The following is a 27,864-nucleotide window of genomic DNA, read 5'->3' as shown; positions in this document are numbered from 1 at the left end:
TTATGTTGCAGCTGATATATGTAAGTGTTCGAAAATTCAGTACTTGTACGGTGCCAAGTATTTCAAGGTAAGAAATCAGTAAATGATAAACGTGCAGTTAATAATCAACAGTGAAATTCACAGAATTACAGAATATGCCGAGTCGAAAGGGAGCCACAAGGATCATTGAGTTCAACTCCCAGCCCTGCACAGGACCATCCTCAAGAGTCACACCATGTGCCCAAAGTATTGACCAAATGCTTCTTGAACTCAGTCAGGCTTGGTGCTCTGACTAGGTGCTGACTTGCTCTACAGTACTTTCCATGAAAATATAAGACAGTCACTGGTAGTGTTCTAGTCACTAGTATTGTATCCCAAGGGTTCATATCAATACCATTTAATTTCTTTATTAATGACAGGGTAGAGCATACTCTAGGCAATTTTGCAGGTGATACAGAATTGATAATTCTTCTCAACACTAATTTTTCCTCATCAGTTTATTTCCGTCCTGTCTCACACCCTTTCCATTCATATTCTTGTCTCTGTCTTCTCCTAGCTATTCCCATAATATGCCCACTTTTTCCAATTTCACAACTTTTCCTCTCCTACACCACATGTTGATCACAAACACTCCCACAACCACTCTCATCACAGGATTCTGCCATACTGCACAGAGATTTTCCCTGTGCTAAGCTATCATTTAGGTGCTTAACTGTTCCCTCCATTTATATTAAATGCTGCCTTCTGTTTTCTGTACTCCAATGCAGTGTTACCACATATCACTTCCTTTCGCTGCTTTCCTCCTCTTCTGACTGTGCACCCATATTCCATCTCTAAATCTGTTTTTCTCCTGCAATATACAAAGAACTTTCATGCAAATTTTTTATATTTTACCACCATTTCTAGTTCATCCTGCCTCTCCTCACATCCCCTTTTATTCCTAACCACTGCCAACAACTTGAGTCCTGGATTCAGTTTCCCACTGCAACTACTCTTCAAATCATGTTCCACCTTTCCTCTTGAAATACCTGCCCTTCCATTCTCTTGGCTATAACCTTCATCACCACCAATCTCTATGATTTAAACCAAAATACCTGTGTCCTTTTTTCACATTCTCCTCTTAATTCTCAATTTTTTTTCTCCCCAAACAATGCTTCTTGATATTCCTTTCTCCTGCTTCATGTCTTTTTCTTGCTGTCCTTTCTAGCTGATAACAATAGTGAAAAGATGCCTAAAATAGAAATAAATTCCTTTTGCTGTGATTCCCAATAAGCATAAAGCAAAATCAGGGAAAATTCAATCTTACCATAAAACAGTACATACCTAGAGTAGGTATTTCTGAGGAGATCGTATCCAAGAATTACTATGATCAAACTTGCCCTCTTAAACCCTTCTAGCACAAATACACCATCTAATAAATAGGTAAATAGGTCAGAGTGACCACTTACCTTATCAAGGTCTGGCTCCTCCAATGCAAGTGCAAGCTCATTGTTGTCCATAACAGAGGCTGCTGCAACATCTAGCGGTGTTGAACCTCTCATTGAAGGAAATGCTGCAGAAGTCAATAAACACTAATTAAATTGAGTTTGCAGTAATCACATTCATGCAGCAGAGGGCAGTGATCTCGCTGGAATCTAGAACATAAATATATTCATAGTACTTTGTAGGCCTGTTCTTCATTCAAGAATATGGTCAACTGTTTTCAATATCATGAAAATAAATGCTAAAATTTTCTTCTGACTTGACATCCATATCTATAAATATACTCAATCACACTGGTTTCAAATGCAGATGAAAAAAACCAGCATTAACAACATAGCAAATCAGAGGAATATTCTTTCTTTAGCAGAGCAACATGTTAACTTTGTAATTCTGCACAACCCTATCAATTCCAGATTTTAAAATATGTCTAAATTTAGCCAAAAGAGACATTTCAAGCTTCAGTCACCTGTTTTCTTTCTTTAATCTTTTCCCATTTTCTGTGTTTATTGTGGTCAAATGCAGGCATGAACAGCTAAAGCACTGTGAAATCACACACTATCTTGCCTTGTTATATGTTATTATTATAGCCATCTATCTAGCCAACACAATTTTCCTTGTATTACAAATCTAATGCACATGCATTAAAAAACATACATTCAGTGTTCCAAAGGAAAAATATGAAATTTACTTCAATAGCCTAAACTGCAGAGGCAAGGAAAATGAAACCAGATGAAACAGGCAAACACCACACAGGGTCAATTTAATCTTAGATTTCGAATCACAACTATTTTGAATGGAACTATTCTGTTTCTAATACAATTCACAGACACATAAGGATGAAACGAAAATGATTAAAAAAAAAAAAAGTTAGAGATGAAACCACAAAGTGGTTTAAAGTATGTTTCAATTTGCTACACTAATTAGACACTAGTCTTGTGATATCACGGTTGCTCCTACTCTTGCTTTTAGCTGTTACAGTTACATGACATACCCAGTCCAACACTGCTGTTTTCCAGTAAGTAACTGAGATGCTCAAACATGGCCTTTTGGTTTTGACGACTAATTCGACAGAAGTAGCACAGGAATCGGCAACAGCTTGCTACCATCTTAGGAAAAGCGATCTGCTGAAGAAGAAAGTTGACAAAGCAGTGAAATATGTTAATTACCAATCTGTTCCAATTCTTCTTCCTGCAGTCCTAACAAGGAAATTATGGTGAAGTTACCAAGGTGATAAGCATCTGACAGTTGCTTTGGTTCTAACTTAAAAAAAGAACCCGCATTTCCTTTCTGCTTTTACGTTCATTAGGCTATTAAAATGTTGAAAAATCATTTTGCAGAGGACTATAGGGGACATATAAGGGCAAAAAATGCAGAAATAATTCTCATTAAAGTAATTTGCAGACTAGCAAATGCAGTTATACAAAACCACTGTCTTAGCAGCTTTACAAGGTCTACCTGCAATATTATATCACAGAAGAATAAAGAATATTCAAGAGCCTCAGTTTCTCCTCCCATACTACAACAAGAATACACAACCTGAAATTAACAAGTTGTGCCATTCTCACATTTTACTACAAGGAGATGAAAGAACAAGATCAAAATGACAGATTTTTCTGTCTGAATTATTAAATTTACCACTATATAGCACGCGTAAAAATGTGTCAAGGTCATTTGCAAACCTATGTCCTAAGGATACTCACAAAATTAATGAGAAAATTCATTACCATCAAGAAGAATTATTTTTTAAAGAATCTTGCTTGTACCCTTTAGACACAAGAAGGAATATATTCTCTATATTATATATATTCTATAATATTCAAGGTGATATCTGAGCATTTTGATCACATTATCATGAGGGTTTTAATTTCTATTATATCCTCCCTCCTTCACTTCATACCTTTACACTATAAATAATACTGTTTATACTTTATTAGAATGAAGTCTAACAAATGTTACTTTATGGAACTCTAATTCATTCTAAGTGCAACCTTTTTACTTAACAAGACAACAATCTTGCAAAAAAAGTGATTATGTAATTAAATGTGATATGATATGTATTATCCTTACAGGTGCACTTCTTAACTTCCGGAGACTTGATAAATTGTAGTTTTATTTTGGCACAGGTGTTTTGCTAATATATCCAGCTCATTTGCCTATTTCAAACATAAAGGAGCTATTATGTACAAGCAGCATTATCTAGCATTCCGGCTCTTAAATGTAGGGTAGATGAAAATTCATCAAAACTTTCAATAAAGTTTCCACTTCCCAGATTACAGAGATTTTAACAGAATGTGTGACATAACTTTGTTTAGAAAACTATGTTAACAGCAATACTGTTAAAAATTGTCATTTCAGAAATTCCTCATTATTGTCAGGAATACATATGAGTATGGAATTCTAAAACTTTCAATCATTAGGAAATAATTTTGAAGTAAAATAGTTCAATTCTGACTGTCAAAAAGGTGGTTGTTTGGGATTCTTTGAAAATGAATGAATGACCAACATCACAAACCCATATGACATTTAGGTTCCAAAATTGTAGCATAAAGACACAGACTTTAAAAGAACTATTTTAGGCATTAAGGTACACACTAAAACCTAAATGTAATGAAAATGTTCACAGCTTGCCCGATAATTTTATGGGATATACATTTCACAAATAAAGTACCTTTCCAGGATTTTCTTAGCCAGTAATAGCAAAAGTTACTGAGATACCTTCAGCCATGACATGAATTTTCTTCAGTTTGAACTGACAAGTTTTTACTTTCCCATCATTCCTTTGGAGCCACTACATCTCAATACAGTCGCATGATAAAATCATTTATTCCAAAAAGCTGGAGATTTAAACCATCTGCTGCCACAACCTAGAAAAGTGCCCAGTCCCTAAACTAGAGACTACATTGCGTAGGTGTTCTTTCCATCTCTCAAAGATATAATAACATTGAATAGAAAGAAATGTCCATGAGGTACCTAACTCTCTTCATGAATTTCATAAAGACAGCCATAAAACAGGACATTTTGGGTGGCCAGACACATTTAGTGCTGCAACATAAGGTTACTAAGTAATTTTCTAAGTCTTCATTTCCTTTGAAGGATATCACTTTTGTAGACTTCTGTTACTAAAATTTTCTATGAAAACATTTTTGATGGCATCAGAAGGCATTGTGGGGTTGTTGTTTTGGGTTGGGGTTTTTTTATCACCTGTGATTATATGTACAAGTTATAGCAAAGCCAGTGCATTGTAACATTTGTAAGCAATTGTAACTTGTCTAGAAATGAAGCAGAAAAACTAAAACCACGATTTGAATACTTTGCAACACTGCAATTGTATAGGCAGATGCAATGTATAAGTATTTAAGATAATTATATGAGCTATAGGACCAAAGAGATAAAGAAAGGAGGGTGCAGCTGCACAGGGAAGGCAATCAACTAGTGAAAAGTTGACAGGGAAAGGATAAGCAAAAGGTAGTAAAATGGGCTGAAAAATGTTCCAAATACAGAAGACGAAGCAAAAAAAAGTAGATAAGCAATAGTGAGATCAGAGGAGACCCTTCTTTTTGGAATGGAGGCAACAGGTTAAAGACGTCAGGCATAAGCAAAGAGAAGAAAGAAAATAGAAAATAAGCCCACTTTCCTTCTCACTTTTTTCATCAGTGAAAATTTTCAGTTAGGCTCCTCAAAATTTATGCCACTCTGCCTTTAAAATAACACATATATACGCAAGCATAACACTAAGAAAAAGGTGAACACAGAACTGCAAGAAAATTATTGCTCAATTCAAGTACATGAATTCGAACATTCAAAATTAGTTGTTAGTCTCTTATTATTGTTTATTGGTAATAATACTTCATCTAAGATGAAGAGGCATATTTTCCTAGCACAGCTACACCTCCAATAAATGCAGTTAAAGTATGTATTTAATTTAAAATAAGAAAAAATTCTTTTACAATTCTATTAAAAGACAAATGAAACACCTCTAACATCTCACTCACTTTCTAAAAATCAAGTCCTAGACTGCTGGGCTTCTCTTTCTAGTACTATAAAACATATTCAACTTTTATCATTAATGAATATTTTAATTTGGAAAAGCAAAATCTAGCTTACACAAGGGTGATATATTATTGTTTGCTTCTTAAACATCCTAGTATACTTTTGGACAGGTTCAAAATGTAAAACTCATAACAAACTTATGGTGAAATTACCTGAGATTTATCTCCCCCAAGCACATTCACCATCACATCCATAACAGTCTCATGCATGCCCAAGACTCTCATTAAGTTCGGATGCTGATAAAACACCTTGTTGTTCATTATATCCCTAAAATGGAAGAAAAGGAACAATATGTTTTTGAAGAGAACCATTTTAACTTAAGTCGACGCATTATTTCAGAAACATGCATTCACTGTAGTAACATAATTTCAGATTCTTAGACTTCAGCATAATACAAAACCACCTGATAACTCAATACTTCATATTTCAATATGCTATTATTCCTTGTGGATTCTTCATAATAAGAATATTAACTTTTAAATTATTTCAAACTGGCATTTCTCATCTCCAAATTGCTCCTACTGTCAGTTCTGTTTAAACAAAAAAAATGTATTCTGTGATGATCTAAGTGGAAAAGAATATATTCTGTATGTTTTAAGTTGAAAGTGGGGATCAAGAAAATAAAATCTAATCATGTTTCTGTAGTAACACCTCTTAATTAATTTCCTCAGTTCACAAAGTAGAAGACAATAAACAGACAATATTCAAGATCACCAATTATATGTGTTTCATCAATATTTCCAGATTCTGTTAGAAGAAGTGAAATGGCATACAGTCCCATTAAAACGGACTGTTTTAACTTTTTCACCTTTTTCACTCTGCCCACCATCATCTCAGTATGTTCTAGAATTCACTGTATTGGTTTCATAATCTGGAACACAATTTATATGTTTCAATAGAATCCAGGATTAGATTATAATAGAATCCAGAGATTTCTAACATTTTAAGGCAACCTGTCAAAAACATATGGCAAATAGCAGGCATTGTACCTACTTTAAAGAAATACCGAAAACTGAGAATAGATGACTCACAATACAGTACCCCTGGGAAGGTGGCTATACACATGCCATGTTCAGACAAAACTTACCTTTTATCCCTCATATCCTACAATTGTTATATATATATATATATAAATATATATACATAATTTTCTCTTTCTAAATACACCCTTTTATTCAAAGTAATTGATTTTCTGTGATTTTTTTCCTTAAAACATTAAATGGTCTGACCAGCATTTATTCACTTAAGAGGCATGCAGGCATGCACTGCTTAACAGAGGTAATTTCACAGCACAGATGCAGAAAAATATTCTCACATCATCAGGTGCTATTTAAAGGCAATTTTGTATAACTCTAATGCAATAGAGGATAAAATGAGCAGTCTCCTATGTTCAAACACTTAAAGCTGCCACTGATGGTGAAATAATAAATACTAAGCAGTTAGAGATATTTCAGTTCACAACACCACTTTTCTGGGTCTACCTAACTGCTTGCACAAATTTCCAATTGAAAAGATGCCAGCAAGTTTATTTAATCATGCCTGAAATATAAAATGATTTTAGTGATCTCTTTCTCCAGAGCTGCTAAAAGATGTACTTTGATGAGGGTTTAAGCATTAGGAAAAAGGACAGTAAAAAGAAGTCCTTTTTCTTTAGATAATACCTTAATTCACAGATCTTTGACCCATTTGATACTGCTAGAGAGATCAATTTGAGCCACCTTGGAAATATACGTGAAAATGAAAATTTCTGGTATATATTTTCATTTCAGTGCAGCACTAATTTTCATTCAGGATCTAAAATGACAGAATTTATTAATATAAAAAAAAGCTTCACACCAACTTAGAAATAAAATTATGTTAATTTCATACCCTAATCCATTAATCATCAGCAGTTCCTCCTCTTTTCCCATCCTCACACTGAGAAGGGAGCGAATCTGGCCCAGTGCTGCAAGCAGATTAATGGTATCCTTCACAGAGGCAGCACTAATAGTATATGCTTTCCTCAGAGCTTGCAGTAGCTCACCAATGCTGTCATATTGCCTACGAAGGAGGCTGTACATAATTCGAACTAATTCAGGATCTTGAATCTGATCTTCTTGGGACCAGCGCACCATAGTCTGGGATATGAGTTGTTTCAGTGTAGCTGAAAGTAAAATTTATTAAATGTTACTAGTTATTCCAACAGAAAATGTAAAAAACATGTATTACAGTAAAATACTATATTACAGTAGACAACAAGGCAGTTGTAAACCAGCAAAAAAACACAAGCAGACTGCACAGGATTTTTCAAATTGGAAAAACAACTTTTAGATCTTTCAAGGTAAGTGTGATGTTCTTGAGAGGTGGAAAACAATAAACATCTACTTAGCATTCAAGTCAATACCAGCCTTTTTGGTAATGAAAAGTTTTTAGTTGATCATGACTCTAAGAATCATCCTTGTAAATTAAATGCTACATTTAGACTTTTAATTTATTCTTAATTTCTATATCGTCACTGTCACTTAGGAATACACTTCCTAAAAACATTGTATTGTTTCGAACTCCACAAGACATATTGCTTGAAGCAGTTCTGTTGTATACATTACACTGAAAAAAATTCATCTGAGCCCAGAGTTTAGGAAATTTACCTGAAAACTAGAAATATTTTCCAGGCCTTGTTGAGATCAAGTAGAAAAATATTATCTTCCCTCTTAAAACAATGCAAATTTCTTTCTTCTATTGCCAGTAAAAGTTCTTCCAATGGTTAAGAATACTCCCCTCCCACTTTCCATCACAAAAGTGTTTATAACTAGTGTAGATCCATTTGGTTTTGTGTCTACATTATGCTTTCATTTGCTAACACTTCTCCCTTACAGTTTACTTAATATCCATCATTAATTCTGAGGTTTCGTTCAATAAAATGGCTTTTACTCTGTGGGGACAAATTTTGTTCGTCATAGAGATAGCCCTATTCTTAGCGGCATGTTATGCTTTATCTCAATTTTGACTTGATAGTTGCTAAAGTCCTATAATTGTTATTAACACTGATTTGTTGCCTCTACGTGTTTATTCTCAAAATTCCAGCTTGTTTTAAATACAAATTTTACTGATTCATCATTAACACTAGGTTAAAGTGCTGGCATCCTCTCCTTACGGAAAAGTCTATTTGTGATTAGAAATGAACATATGCTTAGAGGAAAGGAAGACTTACTTGTAGAAAATAGTTCCTTCTTTTGAATATTCACACTCAGAGTATTTATGACCAGACACTCAAGGCTTTGGTAACAGGCACGTGTCATATACACCACTACCCCTCTTCATGCATATAAGAGGATTGGGGTACCTCAGACACCCATTTCCTTTACTCTCTGAATTCCATATCTATTGGTGCATAAAGGGGAAGTGCACACATGGAACATGGACTAAAAATCACACAGTCTTCAGCTACAGACAGGTATATAAGATAAGATATTTATATAAATTTTCATAATGCTTTGAATTATTTCATCCATGTGCATATTTGTACCATGCATCACTCCAAGTATAAACCCAAGCCTGAAGAGATTATATGAAATTTCTAGAAAAACAGATACTGTATAATCATTTGCCCAACTGAATTTCTTGTGACAGAAAATGAAAGGACCAAACACCACGTGCCCTGAGGCTTTAGGATTGAATACTTCCCAATTCATGACAAGAGAATCCTTATGAAGCCTGGAGAAGAAATGATACTTTCAGATACTGAGTAGGTCCTGATACCATTAAAGAGAAGTCTGATGCTAACAGAGGATTCATTGGAGAATTAAACCCTGTTTCATCCAGCATATCAAATTATTATAAGCCTTAATGTACTTATAAGATATTAGCAAGCTTAACAGACCAAAATATGTTTTCAGATCAGGAAAAACACACTACACTGCTTTCTAGAACAAGCAGAGCATGAAAGAGGTGTCATGAGTTATAAAATAACTCTGCTGTCTAATCTCAACACAACTCTTGATGAAATGATTCTCTGAAATCAAACTAGTCATTCCAGGTCTGTATAAGGGTCTACTGTCAAACTGAGTAAATTGGAAACAGAAAAGAAGCAACCACCATTGCCAAGTGCAACCACCACTGAAAGACCAACCTCAAGTAACTTGGAGAATTCTGCACATGATATTTGGATGGTGCTACAGAAATTTAGAGATGGAAAACCCAATCCTGATCCACAAGGGCAATAAGAAACCTCAGCAAAAGCATGTTCTAAAGGAATCACAGAATCACAGAATATGCTGAGCTGGAAGGGATCCCCAAGGATCATCAAGTCCAACCCTTAGCCCTGCACAGGACCATCCCCAAGAGTCGCACCATGTGCCCGAGAGGATCATCCAAATGCTTCTTGAACTCTGTCAGTCTTGGTGCTGTGACCACTTCCCTGGGGAGCCTGCTCCAGTGCCCAACCACCCTCTGGGTGAAGAACCTTTGTATAATATCCAACCTAAACCTCCCCTGACACAACTTCAGACCATTCTCTCAGGTTCTCTCACTAGTCACCACAGAGAAGAGATCAGTGACTGCCCCTCCTCTTCCCCTCACGAGGACGTTGTAGACTACAAAGAGGTCTCCCCTCAGTCTCCTCTTCTCCAGGCTGAACAGACCAAGTGACCTCAGCCTCTCCTCATACGGCTTCCTCTCAAGGCCCTTCACTGTCTTTGTTGCCCTCCTTTGGACACTCTGTAAGAGCTTAATATCTTTCTTCATTGTGGTGCCCAAACCTGCGCACAATATTCAAGGTGAGGCCACCCCAGTGCAGAGCAGAGCAGGACAATCCCCTTCCTCGACCGGCTGGTGATGCTTTGCCTGATGTACCCCAGGACAGGGTTGGCCCTCCTGGCTGCCAGGGCACTGCTGACTCATATTCAACTTGCCATTGACCAGGACCCCCAGGTGTCTTTCTGTGGCACTGCTTTCCAGCATCTCATTCCCCAGTTTGTACATACATCCAGAATTGCCCCATCCCAGGTGCAATATCCAGCACTTCCCCTTTTTGAACTTCATGTGGTTGCTGATTGCCCAGTTATCTAATTTGTTGAGGTCTCTCTGCAGGGCCTCCCTGCCTTCGAGGGAGTCAACAGCTCCTCCCAGTTTTGTGTCATCTGCAAACCTGCTTAGTATCCCTTCCAGTCCTGTGTCCAAGTCATTTACGAAGTTGTTGAAGAGCACAGGGCCCAAGATGGTGCCCTGCAGAACCCCACTAGTGACAGGTCACCAGTCTGATGTCACACTATTACCTTTTGTGCACATGTATCTTGGTACTGAGATGCATACAACTTCTCATGCAGCAAGGCACAACTGAAAGGAAAATATGCTGTAAAGAAGAACTTTTGCATTTAAAAAACCCAAACCATAAAAATCAAAACTTCGGAAGTTTGGAATGCTTGAGTCCAGATTATTGAGCCATAATTAACTTTTTTACAGTTCTTCATAAGGAATATGCAAATTTTCAACCCCAGAGTTACCGATCTTGATCCAAAATATTCCACTCATTTTAACTTCTTGTTAAATGCATCTGAAATGATCAGTATGCAGGAAAACGGTTCTAAGAGACAGAAGAAACTTAAGCAGGTAGTCTCCTTCTTCAGTCCACTATAAAACTTTATGAGGAAACACACTCCTGTTGACTGTCTAAACTTTTAACACTTGAATCATGGAAGTATTTATGTGGAAAGAAAACTTACTAGGAGATTTCTCTTCTTCCTCTTTAGGTTCCACTTTTTCTGCTTTTGGTGGACCTTTGATTTTGTACATTAATGAACGCAGTTTGCCAGTCAAGGAGGAATCTTCCTCTTCCTCTTCCTCTTCTTCTAACGGAATACCTTAGCAGATAATAAAATTGCTTAGAAACTAAGCTTAATCTTTGAAGTTTAACTCCTTAATTATTTAAACAATACCAAAATATCTATAGGAATATTTTTTTAACTAACAAATTTCATACAGAAAAATTAAAACAAAGTAGTAAGGCCAGTAGCTTTAACATGTTAGCTACAGTAGCACCCCTCAAATTATTTTCTCTTCAGTACATATACTCCTTATATCCAGATTTATAGTATTATTTTTTCAATATTATGACCAAAGAGGTAGTACTTCCTAAGAGTCTGCTATAGTAATTAAATATGACTCAGAGTCATATTTGATTAAATATGTGATCCTTAGTTTCATATTGCAGAATTTAAGCTAAAGAAAGAATTGTATGGCTATATCTTACAATATAGTACAATTTTTCAGTTGAGATATTTAGCAGTCATAAACAAACATATTAACTGAATTTGAAGCTGTAAGAAGGCAGACGTTCAGAGATTGTATGGGTGACACTTGCTTTTCATGAAAATGTGTACAATGAGATGGGATGTCACTTTGAAAGGTAGTTTAATACAGTTCATCTCAATACACTGCTTCACAACCATTCAAAGTCTTTCACAACTCTTAGTGATGACAGACACCACATTTTATGTGCAGAAGAAGAGAACATCTAAGCAGGTTCTCTTCAGATCAGAGCTAATTGTGCTGAGAAGAAATGTAAGCTTTTGCAGTTTTTCTGCTTGTCAAAGTGAAATTGAGAAAAGTAAAAGTTTTCCAGACTGGATACTAGAGACACAATGTGGAGCAGATTGAAAACAATAAACTGAGGCTAAAACTGGTACTAAAAAAAGAAACTAAGAAAGGAAAAAAGGTCTGAAGTATATATCGTATTGGAGAAACTTAGTGGTTGGCAGCTATCAAGGGGGAGGTGAAATTATGAGTAGGAGTCAAGTGACTAGGAAGAAAAAGATTCAGAGGCAGTGGGAGGAAATGAAAGAACTCAAACTTGAAACTGGAGACTAAATATGGAATTTAAGACATGGGATGAGTGAAACTGGTTGGGCAAAATGAAAAGCTAAGAATGAAGGAAGGTTACAGTTAGTTTGGAAAAAGTAAGAACAGGAAATGTAGCTGGTATTGAGAGGAAAGAGAAAACAGACAAGAATAATAACAAAAGAAACTATGTGGTACTGAAATAAAAACTAGGCACTGGACACAAGAGAGACACTGGGAGGAAAACTCTTCAGAAGCTGAAATGGACAGACAAGAAGAAATGCACTGGGATGATGAGTTACCCCATTCACTATTACTCTCTGTGTTCGACCGGTGAGCCAACTGCTCATCCACCTCATGATGTGTTTATCCAACTGTGGGCTGCACATTTTGTCCAGAAACATACTATATGAGACAGCATCAAAAGCTTTACTGAAATCCAAAAAGATTGCATTGATTGGTTTCCCTTGACCAACTACGTAGGTTACCTTGTCATAAAATAAAATCAGGTGGGATAAGCATGTCTTTCCTCTCCTGAAGCCATGCTGACTGTGACCAGTTACTGCATTGTCTTTCAGGTGTTTCTTAATACTTCCCAGAATAGTTTTTCCATGACATTATCAGGCATTGAAGTGAAACTGACAGGTCTGTAGTTTCCAGGGTCCTCCTTCTCACCCTTCTTGAAAATCGGGAGAACGTTCACCAGGTTCCAGTCAGCTGGGACCTCTCCAGATTCCCAAGACTGCTCAAAAATCATCGAGAGAGGTTTTGTGATGACATCAGCAGCTCCTTGAGGATTCTGAGATGAATCCCATCAAGCCCCATAGATTTTTAGGGATCCAGCTGCAGCAGCAGATCCTACAAAATTTCAGGGTCAGCTGGGGTTTGATCATTCTTGCAGTCATGGTACTCCAGCTCAGGGCATCGAGATCCCCTTGGTCCATCATTTGTGTTGAAGACAGAGGCAAAGAAAGTGTTAAATTCCTCTGCCTTATCTCTGTCCCTGTTTGTGAGGTGACCATCCTCATCCTGTAAGGGGCTGATGATATTTCTATACTGCCTATTGCCATTAATATGTTTGAAAAAACTCTTTTTATTGTTCCCCACATTTCTGGCCAGCTGCAACTCCAGCTGAACCCAGATAAGTGTGAATTTTATATTATTCAACAAAATATGTTGTAATTTTTTTTTTTGGGGGGGGGTGTGTTTAACCAAGAAATTACACAAAAAAGTTATGATAGAGGGCTCTTATTTTGCCAGCAAAATTAACCACTCAGAGTTAGGACATGCTAGGATTAAGACTGCCTAATAACTTTAATTCAGAGTATTTCTTATATTCATTATGGAAAAGCCTTTAATTACTTGATTGCCTACATATTTTTCCACTTAGATGGCAAAGCATACTTAGTAGTAAAAAGCTGATTAAACATTCCAAGCAGACCTCCTTCTCCTTTATCTGCAGCTGTGATTGCTTAGTACTGATTTTCATGACCAAGTCAGGCCACAGATAATGAGGAACATTTATTTGCAGTGACCACCTATGATAAATCTCTGTACAAAGTATTGAATATGGTTTAGTTTAGAATCCATAGGATCTTTAAACTATTTTAATCATGAGACAGCGTTTTCTCTATCTTCAGCTGTTTTTCATTCAGTATATATATTTATTATGTAGTAAAAAAAATAATAAAAGTACACCTCTAAAAAGAATAAACTGAACACATATAAAGAACTAGTGTTTCACCTTATGACAAGATGAAGAGTGATCAGGAGCTAAACTAACCCAATGATCCTACCAGCCACAAGATTCCAAGGAAAAATAAATAGATTGCAGAGTTAAGATATCTCCAAGTAAGTTGTAGGTCTTCCATAATCTCCATCCTGGGGTCTCAGAGAACTCTCTGCTGCCAAAGGAGCACTATTTTTGAAAACCGGAGGTCAGATCAATGGAGATGACAGTAATCTTTTATAATGATAGACATAATAAAAAGGAGTAACTATGAGGATATTAACTATTCGCTTTAACACTTGGAAGAAAAATGATAGAATGAAAGAAATAGTTTTTGGTAAGCACTTAGAAGCAAGGATGAATAACAATTAACACAGGATTGTCAAAACCAAATAATGTTAAACCAACTAAAGTTGTGCCTGTAATGTAGCTAACCTTACAGATACAAATCTTGATTTTAAGGACTTCTAATACTGTCTTATACAATATCCTCAGAAGTAAGCTGATAAAACACAACCTAGATACCTGCTGAGCCACTCATCTTTGGCTGAGGCTAAGGCTGAGATAGTTGAAAAATGAAAATTGTCTTATCACGAAATCACATCTTGACGGCTGCCAGAGATTCTATGAGGGTACTCAGATATGTCAGTGCAAAATAATAGCAGAAGCCTTAACAATACAAGCACAGAATGGTATTGGAGGCACCATGGCTACAAAGGGAAGGCAGAAACTTAATTACATTAAAACCATGTAATTCCATGAACCAGGTAACACTGGTTTTAGGGATAGCCAAAGAAGAAAGAACTAGCAGACTATATTGGTAAACATTTAATGATGACCTCAAGCAAACAGGAGGACAAGGAGGAATCGTTAGGATCACCATGCTCTTCCTGGGGAAGAGCTTGAAATGCTATCAATTCACTGTAATGACCCTGGCCCCTTCTTTGTAGACAAGATGGATGCCATCAACCGTAGGACCAAGAAACATACAGAAAGAGTAACTATGAATGTATCTACCAAGTGTATCAGTTTTATCTGCATAATTACTGGGAAGGAGCAGTAATAACTGGATGACTCAGACTATACACTAGTAAATGGGCTAATAAATCCATCATTGTCTGGATTAGACTAAGATTTCAGTAGACTAACAAAAGACTTTTGACATCAAAAAACCCACATAAAATTGCACAGGAAATCCAAATTCAATGACTGGGGGCAATTCAAGCTGTAGTCTGCAGTGCAGCAGTGTTTTATAATGATTGACTGTCACAGTTATGTATACACCAGGAAACTAAGCTAAAACAGGCATAGCACCTCACATCTAGTGTTTTTCCTCAAATTTTCTACAGCTTAACTTCACAGCAATTATGTTTCCTCAATATGTTTAATATGCTTGCATTCATACATGTGCTTATATAAATCTTTAAAGGTAATCCAACCTTCTTGTTTGAAACATTTATGTTCCCCAATGAAGTCTAAAACTGATATATAAACAGAATAATACTGGACAATATTTAATAGATATATAACAACGAAACTTAAAGCCATGCACAAGTTTCCCATATTTTTGTAATATACATCCAAGTTTGTCAAGAAAGTCACCTTGTAGACAGTAATCATCATGGCCAGGCTTTGCGAATGAAGAGAGCAATACATCTAACAAAAAAATCTCTTATACTAGTATATTTTTAAACTGATCAGTCAAGTGTCAAAAAGACAAACAAAACCTGTATCAAAACCTTGCCACTCACCACAGTGAATTAGAAGGTCATCATGAAATTCATATAACTCTTCCCGAATCTCCTCTGGACAGGGACAATCCTCTCCCAGTTGAAAATTCAGCAACATATTAATCTTTGAGAGAATTAAAACATAGTTAAAACACTGAGATAACCTAAGACATATTCTAATATATAGCCATACTTTACCTGTTTATAATCAAATTAAAATAAATTTCTTATACAGTTTAAAGGAAATGCTCAAGCAATGATACTTTGTAAGCTTTAATTATGATTAGCATACCAATACAGAAAATGTATCAAGAATAGTGTGTCCAGCAGGACTAGGGAAATGATTGTCCCCTGTACTCAGCATTAGGGAGGCTGCACCTCAAGTACTGTGTTCAGTTCTGGGCCCCCCACTTGAGAAAGGACATGGAGATACTGAAGTATGTCCAGTGAAGGGCAAGAAGGCTTGTGAATGGTCTAGAAAATACATCTTATGAGGAACACCTGAGGGAGCTGGGTTTGTTTAGTCTCAAGAAAAGGAAGTTAAGAGGGGCCCTGTTTGCTCTTTACAACCACCTGAAAGGAGGTTGTAGTGAGGTGGGGCCTGGTCTCTTCTACCATGTCTGCAGTGAGAGGACATGGGGAAATTGCCTTAAGCTGAGACATGGGAGATTCAATTAGATATTAGAAAAAATGTTTTCACTGTTAGGGTGGTCAGGCATTGGAATAAGTTGCCTAGGTTGGAATAGGTTAAGAGGCGTCTGGATCTGGCACTGGGTGATGTGATTTAGCGGTTTAAGAGTTGCAGTAGTAGTGCTGAGTGGACTGTTTGACTTGATGTTCTTAAAGGTCTCTTTCAGTCTTGACAATTCAATGATTCTATAATTCTACAGGGACACTTGATAATAAGACTATTTCCTAGGGACAGAAAAAAATATTTCTAACATACACATGTCAGTTCAACACTAACTTCATGCTAACTCCGAGCAACTAAAATTATCATCATCTTACAGTACTGGATGAATCTAAGCTCCTCAGCACTGGACAGTGATATTCCAATTTTTTTCACTGTTGAGAAATCTTTAGTAGAAAATTTGAGAAATTACTTTGGTTTACAGCTTAAATTCTAGAGTAGAGGCTTAAGCATTCTGACATTCAGTATTTTGTGGCACAAAACAAATTTTATTTCAAATTCATTTTGATTCTCCAGCAATTCAAATGGTAGTTTATAAGTCAGGACTCTATTTTATCATCATAAAGAATTTATTTAATCTTTAATTCAACCATATATTTAGTATTACCTGTTCTTGAGGAGGAGACCGAAATTCTTTAGTCTTCTTGGCAGTCAAAGCAGCAGACATGTTCAAGGCTTGCATGAGTTCATTGTACCTGAATTTCTGATTATACTGCAATTTTGATACGTAACGGTCTGCAAATGATACAATTGCTTCCACTCTATGTTGTAGTTCACAGTCACAAAAATAATTGAGTAAATGACACATCTAGGGTAGAAAAAAACAGACTTAAGATTAATTGTTTTACAAACTGTGGGGAAGAACTGCAGTGAATTGCAGATATACTGCATCAGATTGTAAAAATTAGACACATTTTTCCCACATTTTTGTTTTAACAACGTAAAGGTGAAAAAATGTTGTACAGTTTCATTATCTGATCAATAATACTACATTACATTCACAGTTTTTCACTCTATGCACCCAAAATATGTAGACATCATGCACTACTTTGGCTTGGAATGGTCCTTTAAAGATCACCTGGTCTAACACTTTCCTTTTTACAAAACAAGTAAGTATCAACTTATCTATTTTGAGTGTAGAAGAACTGCAGCAACATTAAATTTAGTTACTAAATATGAGGTTATAAGGCAAAGTGGAATTAAAGACCTTCAGAATTTCAACTCTTTTAAACTAGAGAACAGATAAAAAGCACAATCTTTTTTCCATCAAGAGTAGAACATAAATAATACATTTATATTAAATGGTCACCTGAAGCTTAACAGATTCTGGTAATCTTGTCTGCAATAAGCCCTTTGCAGGAGCTTTTGTTTGTTTTATTGCTTTCTCCCCAGCTTCTACATCTTTTTCTTCAACTTTTGTAACTTCTTCCTTCTCTGTTCTTTCTTCTGTTTCTTCCTTGTGATCTCCAAACACAGTGGGATCAATGAGGAGTAAAATCTGCTTCACATCATCATCATCAAAAACACCCATTATGAGTAATGTTGCTATCAGTTTAAGAACAGGAACAAACTGGAATGCAACTTGTCCTCCGACAGGGTCCCTTATATGAGCACCACTACACTGTACTGCCTCTGTTAACATACTTATGGCCTTGGATTTAAGTGTTTCAAGGGGTATTTCTGGACTGGATGTCTGATGTTCTTCAGTGGTCGCAATAAAGCATGGAGTAGAAAAATTAAAGGCTGGTTTCAGACAAGTGCTAAGCCCTACTCCAGGTAAACCATGCTTCTTTGTTTCACTGGGATACAATTTAATAGTTCGAGTTTCATCTGTAACTGGAATGATAAATTCATTGCTCATCATGAGCTTGGCTTTCTTGGCATGCTCTAAATGAATACTGATGAGCAAGTCATAGAATCCAGAACGTAGAAGTCCAGGTAAGTATTGATTATCTATTGTAAAAAATAGCTGAGATATGTCCACATGGCTACAAAGTGCAAAAGCAACTCTAGTGTTACCTAGAGCACTAACTGAGCTATAGAGTTTTAAAGTGTGGTAGTGAAACTTCATCAAATCTTCTTGTTCAGATAGTTCCAAAATATCAACACATCTGTTAGAAAATAAAGAAAGAGAAAACCAATCAATCCTATGAATAATAACTTTGTAAAAGAAAAGTTTTGTGATCTCTGCATATTTTGGTCAGTTCCTCTTTAAACCACTAGTATTAAATTAATAGTAACTAGTCTTAGTATGTGCATCGTCCAAACACAGTAAATGGTGGCAATTGAGATTGTTTAAAATTAGTACTCCTTATGAAAAAAACAACCCAAAATGGAAGGTATAGGTGTTTTTTGAAATATATGGTAAATTAGAACTTGTTTTTAAAATAAATATATTTGCAATGCTGAAAATCTGTGTTACTACTGTCACTAAGCTGTGCCTTTCTAGTTTACTCAGGATTATGGTTTCATTTTTTCCACAAGACACAGTATTTTTAATATTTTCTTGAATTCAGTTTTATGAACAATAAATTAAATTTTTATTGAATTATTAAAAGAAATTTAAAAATAACTGACAAAAGTGCAGCAGTTAAATTATCTTTCTGCTACGCTTTTGCTGATAGTTTGATTTTTCACTGGTTATGATATTTTATCCTCATTTTGAAGATAAAACCTAATGAAAATCTAAGAATGGCATGACCTTGTCAATAAGAACATAAAAACTTAATTCATGTAAATTCAGAGCAGATGATACAAGAAGAGATTACATGCTTTTATTACAGAAAAAAATCAGGAAATTAGTACTTGCATATTCTTTATATTTGTTTTTTTCAGCCTGAGAAAAATCTTTAAAGATTTTTTTATACATCTTTAAAGATCTAGAGATTTAGGGTATGTTACTTTATAATTTAAATAAAATAAAATAGCCACTTTTTCCTCTCATGTATGCAAAAGTCATCACTTGGTATTAAAGTTCAGTCTCTTGTACTTAAATTTTCTGATCTTATCTGCTTAATTATTGTTATAGCAGATAAGATGAGAAATTCTCAACAACTATGGTGTAAATATTCTCTAAGGCAGGTTTAATCAATACTCTGACATCTGGTTTCAATATACTTTGTCCACGTTAAGTAATTTTATTTCCTTACAAATGTACCTGTTTTCTTCTGGGATATGAAGTGCCATCATCTGCAGAGGTTCCAAACACTGCACAACCCAGCCATGACGTTCACTGACACGCTCAGTTTCTACTCTTAGAAAGCTGTTTGGCATTCTGCTCCATAAAACAGGTGTAATTGTTTGCACATCGAGGCGAGGGGGACACTGAGGAACAGGATTTCTTTCTTCACTTTTAAAAATTGCTGCTGATAAAGGCATGGTATTCTGAAACAAAGAAGTGTATTAAAATATTTTTGTAATGTCTAATTATAAATAAACTGACAGCATTAAAAGGAAGTATAACTTATAAATAGCAAAGAAATCATAGAAAGATAGACGTTATTACAACAAACAAAATCCATTAAATAACCTGAACATTAATGGTGTTCTCCTCACACAATATGAGTTTATTTTGACAAATGCAGATAAACAATTAACTGCATATATAATTACATTTAAAGAAGTAAACACAGAATTCAAATTAAGATTCTTGCCCTTGATTCAATGTTCCTAAACAAATTCAAGTGAGTAGGAATCTGCATAAGAATAAACAGATTTAAAAGAAAGCCTTTACATGAAGGTTCTCTCTTTATAAAATATTAAAATATTTCCTACCTTTAATTTACCAAGTTCAAACTGAATCAAGTTAGTGCTTGTAGGCTGTAAAAAAGCTGCTGGAAAAAGCTTCGTGTTTGGTTCAACCTAGAAATAAGATAAGATTGAAATGTTTTAAAAATTAAAAATGCAAAAAAATCTCCTCCCTGAATATGATATAAAATAAATTCTGTATGGCTTACACTTTATTATCAAATGACTCCAGACACTTTATTAGAGTGGTGAATAGTGTCTACTTGTAGTTCACCTCTAATATTGTAAAGCATTTGCAGTTATCTTTATAGGACCACCTGATTTTCAGGCAGGTGTATCTGTTGCCTTATGTGGTCTCAACACCTCTCGCAAGAACACTATGTGGTTTCTTCTCAAAAATATCCAAACTCAACCCTTTATACTAGAGGGTATAGTGATTAGGATAGTGCACACGTGATTAGGATAGTGCAAATCTTTATTTCCTTTCAAGATTAATGCTTTTCTAATACATATTCTAAAAGTAAAATAATATAATTTTTTTAAAGAGCTCTTTATTTTCAGGCTTAGCATCTGTCTCCAGTCTTAAAAAATTGCAGTGAATCACATTGAATCACGCTGCTACAGTTTTAAAGTGTCTGGTTGTGTCTGGGATTTTTATGAGTGCTATGTTATCCTTCTTTCCCCATTATGGCTGGACTCAAAGTGCATGTCAGTGTAAGACCAGTTTATTCTGAAGAATTCTCTACAAGATCCCCCACCACTACTGCCATGAAATAAAGATTATTTATAATATAAATTATTAAATTGTAACATGTGTTTCTATTATAAATACAATATTTATAATTATTATATTATTAAAATATAATTATAGATTAGTATATTATTTAAAGAATGTCATTACTCCAGGGTAGCTGAAAAAAAGTACATCTATACAATTAATTCAAAGTTTCAAAAGTTCAATGAAATATATTATTCATATCATTGTGCACTTTGTGTACCATATATATACATATACATTATACATACTGAGAGACAAAAAATTAAATTAAAAAATACATATTCTTTTGGATGAGAAAACAGCTCCAAAACAAAATATAATTTAAACAAAATACAAAATAATACCCTATACTGAAAAAACCGTATGCAGAATAAAGATTTTTCAATACTATCACTATTGGTATAGAAAAAATAATATAGGGCTAGGTATGTACATTCCAAGCTTTTTGATAAGTAAAAAACCACAACCTCAAATCCAGAAACAAAAGGCATCTTGGACTGCAAGACATTACTAATGTGCCTATTATTTCATTAAAGTCTGAAGATAGCTGAGACAATATAACTCTCAGCCTCTGACCAGAGATAGCTATTTCCTAGTAATAATAACTGAATTTGTAATTTCTAGCCATGTCTGAGGATCAGAGAACTATTACTAAAAAAGTAAAATAAAACATCTTTAAACCAATATTTAAGATCTCCTTTCTGCTATAAATACCTTAACTGTGACCTGACAATTAATGACAAAATCTCAAATATATACGTATACCGTATCTTCCCTTTACCTTTCTAGTGGTTTGATTTTGTTTTGTTTTCCTGAATATCACTATGGTATTCAATAGTTAAATCAGGAACTACAGCAAAATTCATTTTATCTCCTCAATGTGTTGACCCATAGACCTTTTAAAATGAAAACAGCATACAAATATTGTCCTCTTTCAGTTAAGAAAGCTGAGAAGTGCAAGAACTTATACAACTAGAATAATTACCTAGACCAGACAAATATCAGTTATTTATGGCAATTTGGGCAAGTGATTAGATTTATTACAATATTTTAAAGATCGTACTTTATGGTAAAAATATTCAAGAAATGGAAATTACATAACGCTATTCTAACTACTTTCAAAACCAAAGAAAATACTTAAATGACTCAAAATAAGCAAAAATTGAGTAATATTTCACCCTCAGATTTAACAATCCTGTTGGAATATACTGTTTTATCTCTATAAAAAGTGCTGTCTTTTCTCATTTGTCAGCAGACCAAGTGTTATCATGTTTATTGAAAAACAATTCCAAAAGCAACTCCAGGTATTTTTCCACGACAAAGAGAAGAAACAGAAGAGAAATACTGGTATTCTCTGAGATAATTTTAAATTTAACACAGAGAACATGGTTATATTAAATGCAAGTCATATGAGGAAAACCCTGAAAGTGTTTTCTACACTAAATTCAGTAACAGGCCTCTTCTACACCTATCTTTCCATAGATGTCCTTCCAAAATAAGAACAGCTAAAGGCTGTCCATGAAAAAAAAAACAAACAAAAACCCATCATTAAAAAAGCACACCAAACTTCCATGGTTTTGTTCAGAAGCTGTCATATTAATTTGTACCTAGTTAGAAAAATAACAAAGCAGGGCTTAAGCACTTTAATTATGTGGGTTTTTTTCCCAGGATGTTGACATTCAATATCCTCCCAGTGTGGTACGGAAGTTTCTGACCACTATTACAAAATATACCAAAATCACAGCTTCTAGATAATCTCCTACCCGCATTTACAGGCTATGTGCCACCCTGCCACATATATTTTCAATGGAGTCAGTATACAAGTTCCATTAAATTTAGTCAGATAACATTTCAGTTTTATCTGGATTAAAAATTTGGGGGGTGACCTTGAAGAAAGCAATTAATTGTTCCTAACACTGGACAACTTCTTCCACAGTGGATGCTCTGCTATGGACAACAGATCTTACTAAGAGCAAATCTCAATAATCTGGTGCTGAAAGCTTCAGTCAGCTACTGATCCCTTTGCATAATGACTTTTCATTTTGAGCATGTTGATAGTATTTAGGGCCTACCACATTTACTTTGGCTTTGTGCATTAATGCATATTTGAATTTAAGGTTTTGAAATTTATCAAATCACAAGGTCTCCAAATCACAGCTATCTGCAGAAGACACAAACCACGGTAATAAGGAACTAAATTTTTTTTCTCAATTCATACCAAAAATTACAACACTTACAGTTTAATTTTGACCTTATGCTAATTTAAATATTTACTTCCCCTATACTGTATAACAGATTCAGTTGACAAAAAATATTTTAAAGAATAAGGTTATAAATCAAGATTTAAGGTTATAAATCAAGATTTTGTATCACATGAACTGAGAGGTTAAAAAAAATATTTCTCTGAACATATCTACCAATAGTCCTTCCTCAACACTTGAAACAACTGTAAGAAGCTCAAAAAAATTTAGCCTTATAGCAGAAAGAGTCAGAAAAAGAGGGACAAAATCAGAATGATATAGGAAAACATGTTATTGTCACACAAATGGCGTGATATCTTTATCCAGTTAGATATCTGGAAAAGAAAAATAACATCAAAATCAGCATCTTACTAGATAGCTTTCTGAAAATCTGATAATACCTGATAACAACTGCCAAGTTCTCTTCCATTGGCTGTGAATGACACCATTCCAGTAGCTAGGTCAACAAAGCATCCAATTTCTATATCAACATTACTGCGACCTGATCTCTGGGAATTAGCAATTACATCTCCTCCCCAAACCATATAGCAGTTGCTGCGCTTCACACTGAAATAACAGCAAGAACAAAGTATAGGTCACACTGCACTTCCATATTTGGTGAAGATGTACTTTTTCAGTGGAGTAACAGTTAGAGATCCTCAAAGGTGCTTGTTGTGCTATAAGTTTTTTTGCTCATTAACAAATTTTTTTTCGTAATATATGCATCAGACTAAATAAATTCTTTCTCCTATTTTAAAATTATGAAAAAATTTCACAGGCCTCTGTGTGCACATATAAGATACAGTAAAAAAAAAGTTTATCTACAGTGAGTAAATATAGATGTTAATTGAAAGAAACATCACAAAACATTCTTTCAAATGGAACATTAATGATAAATATATTCACTCTAAGAAGTCTACATATGATACATTCATATATAAATGAGCACAGAAAACCCAAACTTCCTAACCAAGTTTCTCATTAGTTTAAATTAATGCTTAAAATATCAAAAAGCTTGCAAATAATTAACTTTTGAACAACAGTATTAAAATATAAATTTAATAAGTGATAAATAAATGCATACCTTTCATGAACCCTTCCTCTCTCATCTCCTAAAGTAACTGTCACTGTACAATTTTTATTTAGGTCAAAATTCTCACTGTAAAAATGATAGTCTGGTGTTACCCAGCCAACCCAGACAGAGGATGGGTCTTGGCCAGCAAATATCCTTAGTGAGTAAAAATACTGAAAAGAGGAATAGAGTATATTAGTAATAGAAATCAAGGAATTTTATCAAGGAACACTCAAATAGTGATTTTAAAAAAACCCTCCAATATATCAAACTTTAATAGTCATTCACATTCTCTTAAACGAATTTAAAATGCTCTTAAATTAAAAAAGCAGACAGTGGTTTAAGATGGTGAAGTTTATGCTTCAAGTTGTGCAACTCTGGACATCATTATTTATAAACATTGCTATATCATAGCAAATTATTAAAAAGGCTACTTTAAACAGATCAATTTCTAATGAACATTCTGCCAGGACTAAATCTACTTCAAAGCATTTGAAGAACTAAGTATCTCAATATATTTACTTACTGTAGTAGAAGTAGCAGCAATTTCTTGGCTGTGCTTTCTACAGATAAAGAAAAATCAGTAAATAAGTTTAAAAAAAAGGCAGTAAAAAGCTGCTCATTATTAGACTAAGTATACTTACAAGCTAACTAATGTTTGCTGGGTACATAGTATGCATTAATTAAGACTGCAGAGGATACAAATATACAAGAAAAATAATTGATTGCAGTTAAGGTGCTGCTTAGAAATGAATAATTTTAAACCTTTTGAAGCACCTCTTTAGATATGGTTCTCTCTTGTCTTTGTCTGCAGCAAAGGTGGGTTATAAATCAATTAAAACCTTCAAGAATAAAAAAAAAATCTTAATAACATGCCTCCTGTGCTATGTGTTTAAAAAAAAATATGAAATTTTGAGTGTACAATAATAAAGAATAATAGAACACATCACATTTACATGGAAAGCAAGAGATAGGATAATTAAAGCCAAGCCTGACCGTTTTTGGAAAACATCAGATGAGGCATTTTCCACACCCATGCCAAAGTTGAACGATGAGTGGAACTCAACGGGCATACTCAAACGACAATATATCATGTCTGAATTGCTGTTCTGTGTACCAAACGTTTTGTGAGTAACTTTTAACCGAGGTGGACTTTCAATGGTTCCATCAATTCTCCATATCTAAAAATAACAGAAATATTTTAAAACAGTACTATCCAAAAAAATTCTGAAAACTTTCATTAAGCAACTAGAGAATGAGAAAACTGAGAGAGCCAACTTAAATTTTTCAAAAATAATTAACTTCAAAACTATGCAACTTTGTTCTCTGACATTGAATCTAACCTGCAAGGGTTAGAGCAAGGGAGGCAACAGATTAGGTATATTCTGATTACAGTATTTCAAGTTGTTCTATACAGTATAAAAACCCCTCCATATATTTTATTAAATTAATTAACTTTGAGTGCACAAGTCATTGAAAAACTGTTCCACAACAATCAGTAGTTTTCTAACATAATGAGCAAAAATATCAATTAGAATTGTTCAGATGGCCATTACGAACTATCACAGTAGTCTGATACCACTTTCCCTTGTGCTGGAAAAGTGAGTATGTTTTTAAATTCAGTTACATGAACATTTAAAAAAAATTTAGAGACAGGAATAGTGTTGAAGTGATCCTGCTGAACTGAAAAAAAAATGCTGAGATCATTTAGTTGGAATTCAGTGAAAAGTATTTTACTTAGGAAGGAAATGTTCAGAGAATTATTAAGGAATAGTTGGCTATATCTAAATTAAAGTAAATGGCTTAGATAGTTTATAATAAAAAAAACTTATCAGGAATTCAAACTTATAATTTTGGAATATTTTAATAACAAATATTTTATAGAAAATACAGGAATTATTATTCTGCTCCAGAGTACACTAGTCAGGGAGTTGTGGAATTCCTATCACTGGTGCATCATAAGAATGAAAAAAACACTCAGCAACACCACAGGTACACTTAAATGTCCTCAGACTTCAGCTGAAAAATTTTTACACATTTACAAAATATGTATAGTACAGAAGGTTTAAAAAGTGAACGTACATGTAAGATAGAATATAAAAAAACATAACTGACATGTTTCCAGTAACTAATCACAAAATAAATTGGAAACACACATAATAAAAAAGATAGATATATCCATAGGAATCTATACTGCCATAAATGAAACTGAAGATAGACAAGATCATCTGGAATTATCCGAGTGACTTAATAGGTTTATATGACAAAGTATCCGATGACAGTAAGTATCAGTAAGGGTTTAATGTCTCAGCTTCCTAAACAAACAGTTGTTAAACAGGTGTCTCCCTAACTTGTAATGTTACCTTAATGTGAGGATGACTTTTTGGTACATTGACAAATGTTGGTAAGCGTTTACTAAACCACATAGCAACATCTCGGTTCATGTTGACAGCAAAAGGTTCAAAACCTTCTTGAAGGCCACACATTGTATAATACTTGAATGTACTGGCATCCATTCCGAGGTTCATGCGACCAATCTGAGATAGGCCCAGTGCACAAATTGGAACAAAACCTAAAGAAAGAAAAATCAAAAAAAAACCCCCAACAGTAATTTAGTTAAAAACACAAGCATTTTTTATTTTGGATCCTTCTAATGTGGACTGAACTTTAGCTCCTACAAGTAATGCACATGAAGTGATGACATTAGCAAGGATTTAAAGCCACTTTAAACACTAATTTCTAGATTCAATATAATTGCTACCAAAATTTCTGAAGACTTAGGCATTATCCCATTTATTTAAAAATTAAACCAGTTCAAACAGTTGTTCTTAGTAAGTAGTAGATTTGTGTGAAAAAATTAACAAAAAATGTGAAGTCAAGAGGTAGTTTTGTGGACAATCACATTTGAAAATATTTGCTCAAGTCAGTTATTAATTTATTAAAATAATTCATTTATCTTCCTCATTTTTAGACTAACACACATGGTTTTATACAATGAGTTGGACGCTGGAAGCCAGCCTTGGCTAGATCAAAGTTATTTAACAAATATTAAGTATGATCTCTGAGGGCACTGAAGTTTCAAAAGGACTTTGAGAAGTGGTTTAGTTATCTCAGTACATTGTTGCTAGCCTTCATTCTTCCATCATTCACAATGGACACACACTTCCTTAATGCTAGTAATTTCTATGACTCAACTCTTTGACCTCCATATAACTTTATAGCAGCCAATAGACAGGGAAGAAAGATTGTTGAACTATTTCTCCATTTCTCAAGAACCAGAACTTGGAGACAACTGTTCATCCCCTGAAGAAGAAATTTTCTCTTCCAAACTTTAATTTAAGCTTTCAGAATAGCTTTGTTAAGGCAGACCCTCATTCTCTACTGTTAGAAAAACTCTGTCAATGGTAACATCAAAGAGGGACAGTGAGCAATTGCAAAGTCTTCTGTCCATTACTAACAGGTGTGAAGCTACTACTGGTTGGAGAAGCTACACTTACAAAAAAAAATGTCCACTAAAACATAAAGCAAAACAGTTTGAAAATATGTCCTGCCT

General features: G+C 34.5%; 1 protein-coding gene across 6 annotated transcripts in view; it reads right to left on the bottom strand.

Annotated features, from left to right (window-relative positions):
* The window catches only part of RYR3 (ryanodine receptor 3), a 207,424-nt gene that overhangs the window by 90,344 nt on the left and 89,216 nt on the right, over positions 1-27,864 (bottom strand). For 4 of the 6 annotated variants that reach the window (XM_027642328.1, XM_027642330.1, XM_027642331.1 and 1 more), the window contains exons 29-43: positions 26,675-26,883; positions 25,308-25,492; positions 24,838-24,874; positions 24,324-24,484; positions 23,641-23,806; positions 20,249-20,335; positions 19,632-19,858; positions 17,784-18,585; positions 17,082-17,282; positions 15,805-15,907; positions 11,211-11,348; positions 7,381-7,654; positions 5,664-5,778; positions 2,453-2,585; positions 1,428-1,531 (exon numbers count right to left, since the gene is read on the bottom strand). In XM_027642328.1, the coding sequence (XP_027498129.1) occupies positions 1,428-1,531; positions 2,453-2,585; positions 5,664-5,778; positions 7,381-7,654; positions 11,211-11,348; positions 15,805-15,907; positions 17,082-17,282; positions 17,784-18,585; positions 19,632-19,858; positions 20,249-20,335; positions 23,641-23,806; positions 24,324-24,484; positions 24,838-24,874; positions 25,308-25,492; positions 26,675-26,883 (2,942 nt within the window). The remainder of the gene's footprint in view (positions 1-1,427; positions 1,532-2,452; positions 2,586-5,663; positions 5,779-7,380; positions 7,655-11,210; positions 11,349-15,804; positions 15,908-17,081; positions 17,283-17,783; positions 18,586-19,631; positions 19,859-20,248; positions 20,336-23,640; positions 23,807-24,323; positions 24,485-24,837; positions 24,875-25,307; positions 25,493-26,674; positions 26,884-27,864) is intronic. The other 2 variants (XM_027642329.1, XM_027642332.1) reach the window with 1 other exon arrangement.

Source organism: Corapipo altera, unplaced genomic scaffold (genome assembly GCF_003945725.1).
Source record: "Corapipo altera isolate COAL_440 unplaced genomic scaffold, ASM394572v1 23b, whole genome shotgun sequence".
Taxonomy (NCBI): Eukaryota; Metazoa; Chordata; class Aves; order Passeriformes; family Pipridae; genus Corapipo; species Corapipo altera.
The sequence above is the reverse complement of the archived record's forward strand: the minus strand, read 5'-3'. Positions and strand labels throughout refer to the sequence as shown.